The following is a 13,270-nucleotide window of genomic DNA, read 5'->3' as shown; positions in this document are numbered from 1 at the left end:
GTTTTGACTAAAATAACTAAACAACTATCACAGGACGATCCAAAGTTCGTTGAGTATTGGTCGCTTGTGAGTAGTTGAAAGTATGGTATTGGATGGACCATATCGACATTATTATGAATAGATAAGATTTTATTAAGAATGAGTTATCATATGGCATATATGGAAATTTTTCCATATTGGGAGTCGGATATTGAGAGTCTATGTCTAGATTAGAAAATTTTATGCAAGAAGGATGTTCAAAGGAATGTACTTTGAATGTGAGACTTCACATCTATGGAATTGTCTTGTATCAATTTCCGATAGAGTATTTTGTAATTTCATTGGTCAAGTCTTGGTGACTTTTGTGTTATGACCTTGCGAAAGGATTGTTGCATAAAATGTTAGAATCTAGCATATTCTAGTAGTGGCAAGAAACTTGTGTTCTAACACTAATGATAAGGATCGGGAATTGTGAAATGAACATCATTGGAAAAGTTTTTCAGTTGATCTATTTCACAAAGTAATGACCATAGGAAACATAGTGTGCATGCTTTGTGCATGGGACAACTATTGTTGTAATTTGAGTAATAAGTTGATTTTCTGAAACAGTAAACAATGAATAATAAGTAATCAATATGGTGTTTAAACAAAAGTGTTTTATTTACTCCCACAAGTTTGGGGCCATATAGGATTAAGTAATATTTGTGTGTTTCAGTTTGCATGTTTTGACTTCCAAAATAACTAGGTTATTCGAACCTCCATAGTCGGTCATATGTTGGAAGTAAGTATGAAGGAAGACTATCATGAAGAGTATGTAGATTGTCTAAAGAGTTTAGACATAGCACAAGTTTGTTGCAGGGTTCATGAGTGCTTTGATAAGATTAGAGTATTGGATTAAACCCACGCTCACTTGGATCACTTCATGGATTTATCATGGGTGATTAGTGAGACGATAATATTGTATATTCTTGAAACCGAGACGCGTGAGTTGTTATTTGTTGGTAGGTTGCACATTGATAATAAGTAAACACACCAGTAACTTGGTGTTATAAAACTTATTGTTGTGTGTGATTCGATCAGTGAATGCAAGCAAGCATATGAGTCGAAGTTTATCCATTCCTTTTGCCCAAAGTGGGATAAAAACGATATATGTGGGCCCCTCAATGATTTAGTGATGACACCTAAGCGCTTGGCCAAGCCGAGACTAAGTTGATGTGTTCAATTGTAGTCTGTTTTCAGTCATCATAAATCGGAAGTCGGGAAATAGTATAGAGAGAATGATTAAAATTCATGTCTCATGTCTATACGATATCTTGAGAATGGAGGAATATATGATCCCTTATCTAAAGGACATGCGTATTTGATAAGATCATAGTTGATAACGATTTTTGAAAGCTATGATTACTGATCAAGTTCTGAAGTTATACAAAATAATTATTAGAGTTATCAAAGTGTGAGACTGTTGGATTAGTGTCTAAGTCCATAACTATTTTGGTATGTACTTGACCCAATTATGAGCATGGTCCTTTTGGGTTGCCTTCACCATAGCAATATGTAGGATGAATTAAGGAGAGAAAGGTTTAATTATGATTTATTAATATATTATGAGAATAATATATTAAAGGAGAAATCATATTGTTTAATTAATATTAGTCAAGAATTAATAAAGAATTAATTTTGTGGTAAAAAGAGATTAATTAAACTTAGTGGACTGGAATTGTAATTATAAGATAATTGTAATTGGACTATGGATCACCTTGGAATAATAGGTTGGACGAATTCTATGGGGAAGCCCATTAGAAATCGTCCAATGCATTCCATGGGCTGCTTAGGGCTTAAGCAGTCAAATTAGGGTTTCCTTGTTAGATAACCCTAATTGCCTACCTATTTAAAGAACCTTTGAGACCCAAAAACATGGCTAACACTTGGATTAGGGTTTCCAGCTGTTTTTGGTGCCTCCTCTCTCCTCTCTCCTCCCTCTTCATTATTGTTGCTTAGTGGTGTTTGTGACTCCATTAGAGGTGCACCACTTGAGGCACGAAGCTTTCTGAAGCAATAGATTGTTATTGCTATATAACAATCAAAGGTTAGATCTAAACCCTATTTTGTGTTAATATGATTAATTGTATGTTAGATCTAGGGTTTATAGCTTTGGATATTCAATTGCATGTTCATTAGACAAACTAGATCCAAAAGCTATTAGGGTTTGCATGTACACCATAAGAATGATGTATTGCTCAAAACTCATCATTAACAAGGTGCAAAGTGTTATTCCATGGGTTAGCACCAAATTCACATTTCCTAAAGTAACTAAGATTAGGAATTTAATAAAGTTTAGTTACTTTATATTTATCATTATACTTTTAATGAAGGGAGATCTAATGTTTTGTCCTACCTGTTCGGCTAACGACCCTCCACCAGTCAAGGAAGTGGTGGGTGATAATGGACACCCATTAAACTACCATTTTATAGGTAGTAACCTTATACCCCCTTATAGACCGGCTTCGTTAATGAGCCCTACTAACGGTAAGACTGACTTACTCTTATAAATATATAAATATTAAACCTATAATATTATAATAGTATACAGGTTGAATTTTAAACTTTTAAAATTATAAGGGTTGGAATTAAAGTATACATGGGGGGTAACTTTACAAATTCCAAAACTTGAGGGTAAGTTTTGAACAATTCAAAAACTTTTGGTTTCCATAACTTATGAGTTTAAAGTGGTTTAATGAAACACTCTTCAAGTTCCATAACTTGAGGACAAGTTATGGAAGACTTTAAAATCATTTAAGAAGATAAGACTTTTCATTTTCATAACCTATGGAACTTTATGAGTTTTAAAATTATTGAATGAGACTTTTCATATAACTTGAGGACAAGTTACAAAACTCATATGAAGAATATTTTGAATCAACTTTGAACAATAACTATCATCATACAACGTTCTATTGATAAAAAACAAACTCATAAATTAAGATAATTCATATCAAACAGATTTCAAAAATTAGCCTAATTATATAAACTAATACAAGTCTTGAAACTTTAACAATTATCTAATAATTGGAAGAGAATCAACATTACCATAAGAACAAAATAAAAATTTATGAACAAAAACATTTTATGGTAATGGTTCTAATCCAAAACAGACCAAAAAACTCGAAATTTTGCTGTCTGGACTGCCAACTCGTCGAGCCCATTACTAGACTCGACGAGTCCACGGCAAAATGCATGCTACTCGGTGAGTCATCTAGTGGACTTGGCGAGTTCACTAGGCATAAGGAAATTTTTTCGATTTTTTCACTTTGAAAAACTTATAAAACAACAAGTATCATAGAAAACAACCCATGGCTCTGATACCACTGTTGGGTTTTGTATATTACAACATCCTATGGTTCACATACAACCCTAAATGCGTTGGATCTATGTTTTATCTAATTATACATGTAATGGTGTTTCCAAAGCATTAGGCCTATAAATAGCACGCAAATAACATAAATAATATGAAATACTAGTTAGGATGACATACCTCTTATGTAGCTTGAAACCTTGTTGTATTTGGCCTTAAGAGCTTAGCACCAAAAGTATAAATGCCTCAAATGGCTAACAACTCACCTAGGACAAAGGTGGCTCTTGAGAGAAAATTCTCTCCATGCACCAAAACCACCTCCATTAACTCCAAGAACTACAAGTGGTATAAGTGGCGTTTTTAGGTTATGGAGTATGTATTTATATGTAGGATTCCAAGGGTCATGGATATAACCTAAATCCATACCCATAAGTTCTATGATCCATGCTTTAGGTGGCCCAACTCTTTATGTGACCATACATAAACTTGGTCCAACACGGATCATAAGCCCAACACATATAAATATAACTAACTACCATATTTAGTCCCCATAGATTTAATTAGTCTCTTTTGATCACTAAATTAATTCCAAATTAATTCTTGATCAATACTAATTAAAACATATGATTTCATACTAATATATTACAACTTAAAATATATTAATAAATCATATATAACCTTTTCTCAAGAGTCCATCCTAAAAAATTATCATGGTGTGATGCAATCCAAATGGACCATGCTACTTTCGGGTCGAGTACATACCAATAATAGTTATGGGCTAGACATCTAATCTAACAAACTCATCCATGAAACTTCCACCAACCCTGCATCACTCGTGTATGCTAGCCATACATAACACTGGACCTTATATATATTCGAATATCTGATCCTACCCTAATCCCTTAATCAAATAGGAACATGAAATAAGGCCAGACCAAACATTCTCATGCTATAGAATCCTAGTTATGCATGACCATGATGCATACACTAAGCAACTACAATAATGATGTCAATTCCATTAGAGAATAACCCTAGGCTATCAGGCATCATATAATCAGGAAAATCCATCATGCAAAATCCTGAAGATCCTTAGCCTATCACTAGCATGTTGTTCTAACATATCATAATATCAAATAACAGTATGGTATTTTGGGGTCTACTTATTGGCTCCGGTTGATTGTACACATCGCATCCTCCTTGATTATTTTGAAAACCATTTGAAAAATCATTTAAAAATCTATTTCCTTAGTTTGAGACTGGATTCACACGAGTGTTCCTCCAATTCACTCATACCAGGGCTCTGATACCAACTTGTTACATCCATCAAATTCATGAAAAAATTAAACTTTTAAAACAATTCCATAAACCACCATTATTTACATAATAGTTTTCAAAACATGTTTATTATCATTGTTTCCCAAATATCATAAAACAAAACATGAGAAGGTGCACGATCACGCCTTTGCCTTACTGCTATCATCTGAGGTACCTGAAACTTAACATAAAACTGTAAACCCAAAGCATAGTGAGTTCCCCCAAAATACCAACCCAATATAAAACCATAATAATAATCATAAACAACATGCATACAGAGCCTTCAGTCTGACTGGAACGCCCCACCAGTGTGCAGTCTATTTGGTACACTCACAGAACCTTCAGTATGGCTGGTACGACACATCGGGCCTTCACCCTATCTGGAACATTCTCCAGGCCTTCAACCTAACTGGTACGCCCCATTAGCATTCAGTCTATCTTGGACGCCCTAGGTCTGTTGGCCTTCAACACAAAGCAAGACCACCTCAACCCACCCGCCATTACATATCAACATATATCATATCACACACTAGCTAGCATGTACAGATAGTTTACAGATCTACACAAATCACTAATCATATCATCATCCTATAAAACCAGGATAACAATACAAATGGCCAACCTTGGTGCCTTCGACCCAAAAGTATAGTGAGGAAAACTCACCTCTATCTGCTAAATCACATTGAAAGTCTCTGACTGTTCGCTCACTGAAATCCCCGCGCTATCACAACAGAAAAACCATCCAATTAATACTTGGATTACAATCTAAGCTAATGGTTCATTATTAGGGTAAATGGTTACTTTACCCTTTCTGTAGTTGGGCTAAGACCAAAAATCTTAATCCAAAAGGCCCAATCACTAAATAACCACCCAAGGCCCATAATTAGCCCAATTTTCCAAATTGGGACCAACTCCTACTTCGACCTTACCCTAAGATCCAATCCTTCACCTGACCCAAAACATTAACACTCAGATGGTCCGGTAAGGACCCATGATCTAAGCCCAAAAAAGGTAGTCTAACATGAAGCCCAAAAATCGCAAAGTCCACTGACTGAGTACGCAGGGCATACCTAGCTGTACACTAAGCGTACTCGTATTGAGGCATGTACGTTGCACGTACTGGCTTGTACGTCCAACGTACTCCCCCTATTAAGTTATCTTCCCATTAAGCTCTTAATACCACAATATAAAGTTCCAAAACGTAGATCTGACTTCCTTGAGCTAGAATAACACATAAAGTTGCTAACTTTACGTTTATGCATGGCTAAATGAGGCTCTTAAGCTTAGAAATGACTTGATAAGTGGCTTAATGCATGCATGATGATGAATACCCCATAAAGTTGGCACCTTTATGCCTAGGAAGCCTTTAACAAGTCCAGATTTGATGAAATGACCCCTTCAAGTAGTCCTAAACCATCAATCAATATAAAAGAGACCAAAAGTGTGCCAAATCAACCCATAAAGAAAACTAGACATTGACAAGTTAAGATTTGAACTTGATACCTTAGGAAGCTTGTAATGTGATGAAGGGTTCTAGATATTAAGTCTGCCACCAAGCTATGAACTTCACTATCTTCAAGGTTCTTCAAGGATTGATCAAATCAACACAAATTTCCCTTCAAGAGCTCAAAGATGCAAGAATGGAGGCTAAGGGGACGTTTAGGGTTTTCTGGAGGTTTAGGGACAAGCAATGAGGCCAACCCTAAAGGTTAAGGACGAATATATAGGGTGCAACACCCCATGTTAGGGTTTCTAGAAGTCACATGTACGTCCAACGTATATAAGCGCACGCCCAACATACGCACCCAGCGTCCCGATCCTTCTCAAGCTAGTACGCTAAGCGTACCAAGTGGTACGCCCCACGTACTACTCCAAGGGGTAAAATGAAACCTATGCATTAATGAATGCAAAAGTGAAACATACAAAGATCAGGGTGTTACAATTACAAAACAATGAGCGGCAAAACATTTAACAACTAAATGATTAGAGCACATGCAACCTAAGGAGGATCTATGTCTTTCACATAAAGACAACATACTATTAACTATCAAACTACAAAATTTCCTAATGAAATCTGAATTCACGAGGAAGATTACATACCTTGTTAACTGTTGTAGTAAACACTCAAGAATCCTTTCTTCAAGGCTTTTGGAAGAAAGCACCATAAGTGTCGTGCCTCTGATGGTTCATATCTAACCCTAGTAGCTAGGATACTTGAAGAAAGAGGAGAGGAGAGGAAATATGTAATTTTTGGCCTTGGCTCTCAACAATGATGTGGTAGCCAAAAATTGAAGGCTAGGGGATGTTTATATAGTTGAAGGAATATTAGGGTAAAAGCAAAGGTTCTTGGGGATAAGGCTTAGATTTATTAGTATAATAATCAAACTGTCTTATCTTCTTATCCAATCACCCTTGGATGAAAATTCTAGATGATCTCCAGCTAATTTTCGTCCATCCCATCCCATGGGGTTATAGAGCATTCTTTCAATAAATAACCAAACAGTCTATACACTTTTAATTAATCCAATTAATTCCAAAATTAATGTAATTAAGTTTTGATTAATTATTAATTAAATAACATAATTTCTAATTAATATATTATTCTCATAACATATCAACAAATCCATATTGGTTTCAAATTAATTTATTAATGACATAATAAATTAATAAATCAATCTCTCTCTTTAAAAATCATCTTATTCAATTACTAGGTTGAGTTCAACCTAAAAAAACTTTATTAATAATTCAAAATTATACTAATTCAGTTATTGAGTAGATACCCAATCCAACATTTACACATAAAACTCCATCTTCAAAACATCTACATGTAGGTTGTAATCTCCAAGGATGAGAGAGAAATACAAATTTGTAAGTGTTTTTTAATAAGAAAGAAAGAGGGTATTTTATTTTTAATTATTTTTTAATTGCTATAATAAAAGAAAAATGAAAAAGTAAATAATAAAAAGGCAAAAATGCTTTTATATAAAAATTCAAATAAAATTTTACAAAATTTGCAACAAAATAAAACTTTTAGAATTCTCATTGTCCAAACTTGTTCTAACCGAAATGCAATTTTTTAACTAACCATAAAGAATATTTTTACAATTTTGTCTAAAAATTATTAATATAAAAAAAAAAATTGAAAATTTTAAAATATGTATATTTTCTAAGGGTTCAAATAAGGGTTCAAAAGATAAATCAGAATATAAGGATTAAAAAGGGCAATTCATCCAAAAACAGCGACTGTTGCTTAGCCTTGATGCTTTACTACTTTTCACACACTAATCTCTGTACCCACGTCTGACAAATAAAAAATTGCCACGTCAGTTAAATCACCTACTTCACGCGCTCACTCTCGCACGAACATTCACGGGCAATCCTGCGGCTAGTATTGTCCCTTAAGCTTCATCCGTAAGCACGTGTTTACACTCTCTCTTAACGCGCGTTACTACTTCACTCCTTCTTTCTCTCTCTTCTCTTACTTTCTCTTTCTAAAAACTCCGAAAACCGCATTTTAGCAACATAGCTGTTGCAGATTATTCCCTTTCACCCTTGCCACCACCACCAACCACCACACGTCTCAACCGTTCGTCGGAGTTATCGCTGTTTTTACAATACACATCAAGTAGCTGATACTCGTGAATCTGGTTCTACGAGTTTGTTTGATTTGAGATCTGGAAGATCTAGAATGTCGAAAATATGGGGGAATATCGGCGCCTGGGCGGCGGAAGCGGAGCGTGCAGAGGCCGAAGAGAAAGAACAAGAGGCCGCAGCAGCGGCGGCAGCCGCGGCTGCTCCACCACAGAGTTATCCGAGCTTGAAAGAGGCGGTGAACACTAACAAAGGGAAGAAAAAGACGAAGATGACCTTGCAGGAGTTCACGATGGGCGGAGCTGGAGGTATCGGCGGTGGAGGTTCGCGTCGAGACTTGGCTTTCGAGCAGAAAGGATTGACTCCTGAAGAGATGATGCGGCTTCCGACCGGGCCGAAAGAGCGGTCTGCAGAAGAAATGCAATACGGGAGGATAGGCGGTGGTTTCTCGTCGTACGGAGGCGGTCGGTCTGGCGGAGGTCCTAGGATGAGGGATAGAGAAGCCGATGGTGACGGTTCATGGGGGAATAATCGGAGATCTTACGGTGGATTTGATGATGATCGTAGAGGTCCGCCTTCTCGGGGCCCGGAATACGAACAAACATCTAGGGCTGATGAGGTTGATAATTGGGCAATGGCGAAGAAACCTATGACTCCTTCATATGATGCTGGTAGTAGACCTAACCGCTACAGTTCTCTTGGTGGAGGCGGCGGCCTTAGCGCAGGAGGAGGAGGAGGGGGATTTTCTAGGGCTGATGAGATTGACAATTGGGCAATGAATAAGAAGCCTGTACCACCTGCTAGATCTTCGAACTTCGGTTCTGGTTTTCGTGATTCTGGAGGACCTGAACCTGACCGTTGGAGTAGGGGAGTTGTGCCTCGCGATGGCAACCAGGAACGGCTACCAGAGCGCCGGCGTTTGGTACTCGATCCACCTAAGGGTGAAAATTCTCTTACTCAGCCCATCGTCAAGACAAATAAACCAAATCCTTTTGGGAATGCAAGGCCGAGAGAAGAGATATTAGCCGAGAAAGGTTTGGATTGGAAGAAAGCGGATTTAGAACTTGAAGCTAAGAAAATCAACAGTCGACCCACAAGCTCTCATTCTAACAGCAGGCCTGGGAGTGCACATTCTGGGAGGTCGGCAGAGGGTTCGGTTTCATTGCAGGGATTAGAGAAGCCGAGGCCTAAGGTGAATCCTTTCGGTGATGCTAAGCCTCGGGAAGTCTTGCTTCAGGAGAAAGGTGTTGATTATCGGAAGATTGATTCAGAGTTGGAGCGGCGGCGCCTTGGCAGGTTCTAATCCTATATCTTATAATCCTATCTTTTGCTGTAATGGGTCATTAAGAAACTATACCAAAATATATCTTGAATTTCTGTCTTTGTAAAAGCCATTTTTGTGTCTTAGGTGAGACCTTAAGTGGGGATTTAAAGGTTATACAGTTATTAAAGCTGTGAAGAATATCATTATCAAGCAAGTTATTGTCTTAACAAATACTTGTATCACAAAATCATAGAACCACTTGATTCCATTTTGCCAAACACTCACCTATGTGTTATTTGGGAACTTAGTTTATGGCTTTGAGTGCATGGAAATTTTATGAATTTGACCTTGTATAGTTTGAGTCTAACATTAAACCATCTTCTATCATCTCAACGTATTAGATTGTTGATATGAGTTCTATGCTTTGTTTGTTCTTTATGTCTAAGATGTTCAAGTGCAGTTCTTGTGATGCATTATTGAGAACATTGAGAATATGATCTCATGAAAAATAGTGGATTTATTGCTACTGTCAGGTTCATAAGTTCCTGGGTTACAATGTATCTGCAAAGGTTTTGATTAAATACATCTTTTAAGCATTTGGAAGGCAAGAAAACATGAAAAACTTAAAGGAGTTTTTGAGCATTTCTATAGAAAAACATGTTAACAGTTTCTATGTTTTAGTGCACTAGCAAGAAGCATAAAATTGAACTTAAACTGGGAGCTCCAATGCTTCATAATATATTAAAAATTATGAATGCTTTTCAAATTTTAATGTATAACCTGTTTTGCTATCGAAATGCTCATGAACTCCTTCAATTTTTGTGGAGGACCCACATAGCTTTACCCTAAAAAAACTCTTTGGTTCAACAAAATGATTTTTATTTTAGGTGGATTTCCTTGCATAAATGATGCTTGTTCATTTATATGGCATTCATTCTCAAATTGCTTTACAAGTTTTTTTTATTCACATATCTTTTTTTTTCTCTTACTCCTAACTTTTTACAAATTTCTCTTCTCTTATTTCTCTTTCATTTCCCCAAACATGTCATCCCTTTGCTTGAATATCTTGTATTCATCCTATTATTCATATGTTTATAATCACTTAGTATACTGGTATCTACATATTTAAATCAACATATTTCATTCCTATATAATCTTACACACACTACATTCTAAGATATTCCCATTATTTATCACATAACAAATATTCAAGAACCTATATATCTTTATTTACATCAAAGCATCAAACTGGTTTCACGACTAAAAGTGAGAAGACAATGAATGAATTATAAAATTTCAGGTCAGAGACAGAAGCAGAGAAGAACTTAAAGGAAGAAATAGATAATTTGAGAAGGGAGTTTGAGAAAGAGAAAGAGTCAGAGTTACATGAAATGATAGTTGAGAAAGAAAGGGAGCTGGAACAATTAAGTCATGATCTGGATGATAAACTTCGGTTCAGTCAAAAAACATTTGAAAGACCAGGCTCTGGAGCAGGAAGACCGCCTTCTCAATCTGGTTCCTTTGATGACTCCAGAAGTGTTGACTTCTCAGACAGGCCTAAATCCCGTGATGACAGAAGAGGAGGAGCTTTTGGTGGTGGAAATGGAAAAGATAGAGGTTTTTTGGGTAACACTGATCTTTCCAGGTAAATATTTTTTTGCATCTGAATAATATTAATTAATGGCAACATTGTTATTGCATTTTGCTTTACATATAATAATAGCAATATGGTATTATGTACAGGTGAAGAAATGTAAGTGGGTTGCTAATATATGTGCATGTAAAATTTTGTTGTAGGTCTAGCTCAAGGGAGAGATGGTGACAAGTAGTTGAAAAAGTAAGGGAGGAATAAAAAAAATATATAAAATTTTGGTGTTCAAGGAAAGAGAATGAGGCTTCTAACTTTCAAGAAGAAGTGAAAGTGAAAGTGAAGTGTGTTGTTATAAGTAAGTGTAAACAAAGCTTCTTTCTATGAATGATGATGATGATTGATTTGGTGAAAAAGGAAGGGAAGGAAGGACTAAGGAGTAAGGAGGACGTAGTTGTGGTCTTGTGTTACTTATTATTATTTTGATTGTACATCTGGAATGAATTTATTATAACTCTTTCTTTGTTTCTTCATCTAAAACTAAAACTAAAACTAACTCTTGTTCATTTCTCTCTCTGTTTCCCTAAAACCCAAAATTTGAGCACCTCTAGTTGAGTTGAATTGTGATTTTGTGAGAAGCTTTATTGCAAATTGGGAAGAATACAAGTAGCTGCATAAATTAAATACTTTGTCACTCATTTGTCTGAAAAATGAAAATGGTTCCAAGTGTTTTGACAAATCACAACAACGAAACAGATGTAAATCTGAATAAGTTACTTAATTTGGGTTAAGTTATTATTATTATTTCTACGGAAACGACGAATATTATTAATTTGGGTTAAGTAAGTGTGTAGTTTGATGCTGATCGATGATATTTTTGCGTTGGAACAACATAACTTACTGTGGAGCTATTTAAATGTTTTATTTTTTTGGTAATGCGAAAATATATATAAGGAATAAAGACTCTGACTAGCAAGAAACCAAGGAGTAAACACTTATTTTCAAAAAACGATGCGATTTCTGTTTGTTTAAATGGCCATGAACACCACTAAGCCTACTCGGTATGAGTCTCTTGAGGGCGTTATGAACGATGTGGTCAAGCTTTAATGGTGTGGTAATACCTCCCCCCCCACACACATTGCAATAATAGTTTAAGACAAGTATCCTTTCCTTGTTGAAGTAATTGTAATTATTTGTCATTTGTCTTTTATAATTATTATTTGTACTAGTTGGTAGAATCTGATATAAAATAAGTATCGGTGGGATGTAAAATAAATTATAAGACCTTCTATAGTCTAGGAGTCTAAAATGCTTCCATCCTAACGCATCATTAAGGTATAATCCTATCCTAACTTTCTATTAATTCCGTCATGTCTTTAATTTTGGAATCAGAGCTAACTAACGTTCTGATTATTATTTTGCATATTCAATCTTTTGTTCATAAGAATATATGCACATGCAACATCATAAACATGATAATGAATATTCATCGTTTTACATATCTGTTCATAAATACTCATATTCAAAAGTCATCGTTATTAAAAATCAATTCACCAACAATTGAAACAATTGTCGTAAGAAGGTTTTAATATCATTATGAATATATGCCAAAAAGTTAAATTTACAATTCATCTTTCACAAAAAATTTAAACTCTCCGTATTACAAATTTAATATCATCATCCCACTATATTAAATTCTAAAAGCTTTATATTTAACTTTGAAGAACATTATCATTTTGTTTAATCGTGAGTTTTGTAAGTTTAAATATTAATAAACAAGAACTAAATTTTTTTCGTCAAACATTAAAATAATCTAAAAAATTTCTGTTAAACTTAAAGCTAGATTCTGATATAGGGATAAAAGTGGATCCGGACCCGGAAAACCCGGAACCGGTTAACGAGATTTTTTAAAACTGGACCGGTATATAGGAGCCGATACCGGGTAAAGTGGGCCTAGAACCGAAAAACCCGGAAACATCAAAGTGGATAGGTTAGAACCGGATAAAGTGTGTTTAGAACCTGAAAACCTGGAAAAATTAGAATTTTTTGGTAATTACTTACTACCTAGTGGGTTGAATTTTGAAAATTTTCATATTGATATCTCGACTTTGGGGGACTGTAACTCATTGAATATGAAACCAAAATTAACAAAATTATAATCTAAAATCATGTACAAACTCTA

General features: G+C 35.4%; 1 protein-coding gene across 1 annotated transcript; it reads left to right on the top strand.

Annotated features, from left to right (window-relative positions):
- The first annotated feature begins 8,155 nt into the window (after positions 1-8,155).
- LOC145009068 (eukaryotic translation initiation factor 4B2-like) lies at positions 8,156-11,654 on the top strand. Its single transcript, XM_078967729.1, has 3 exons — positions 8,156-9,532; positions 10,801-11,145; positions 11,298-11,654. Exons 1-3 carry the CDS (start codon positions 8,334-8,336, stop codon positions 11,320-11,322), a joined length of 1,569 nt encoding a protein of 522 aa, XP_078823855.1. The 5' UTR covers positions 8,156-8,333; the 3' UTR covers positions 11,323-11,654.
- Positions 11,655-13,270: the final 1,616 nt, after the last annotated feature.

The sequence above is a fragment of the Lactuca saligna genome, chromosome 8 (assembly GCF_052625555.1).
Source record: "Lactuca saligna cultivar CGN05327 chromosome 8, ASM5262555v1, whole genome shotgun sequence".
Taxonomy (NCBI): Eukaryota; Viridiplantae; Streptophyta; class Magnoliopsida; order Asterales; family Asteraceae; genus Lactuca; species Lactuca saligna.
This window is presented reverse-complemented; position numbering and strand designations above follow the sequence as displayed.

Bases quoted from the DNA above. Each gene is read 5' to 3' on its own strand.
- LOC145009068 (XM_078967729.1), top strand. From the start codon at position 8,334: ATGTCGAAAATATGGGGGAATATCGGCGCCTGGGCGGCGGAAGCGGAG. The intron at 9,533-10,800 runs GTTCTAATCCTA...ATAAAATTTCAG, and splicing joins GAGCGGCGGCGCCTTGGCAG to GTCAGAGACAGAAGCAGAGA. The intron at 11,146-11,297 runs GTAAATATTTTT...ATTTTGTTGTAG, and splicing joins GGTAACACTGATCTTTCCAG to GTCTAGCTCAAGGGAGAGAT.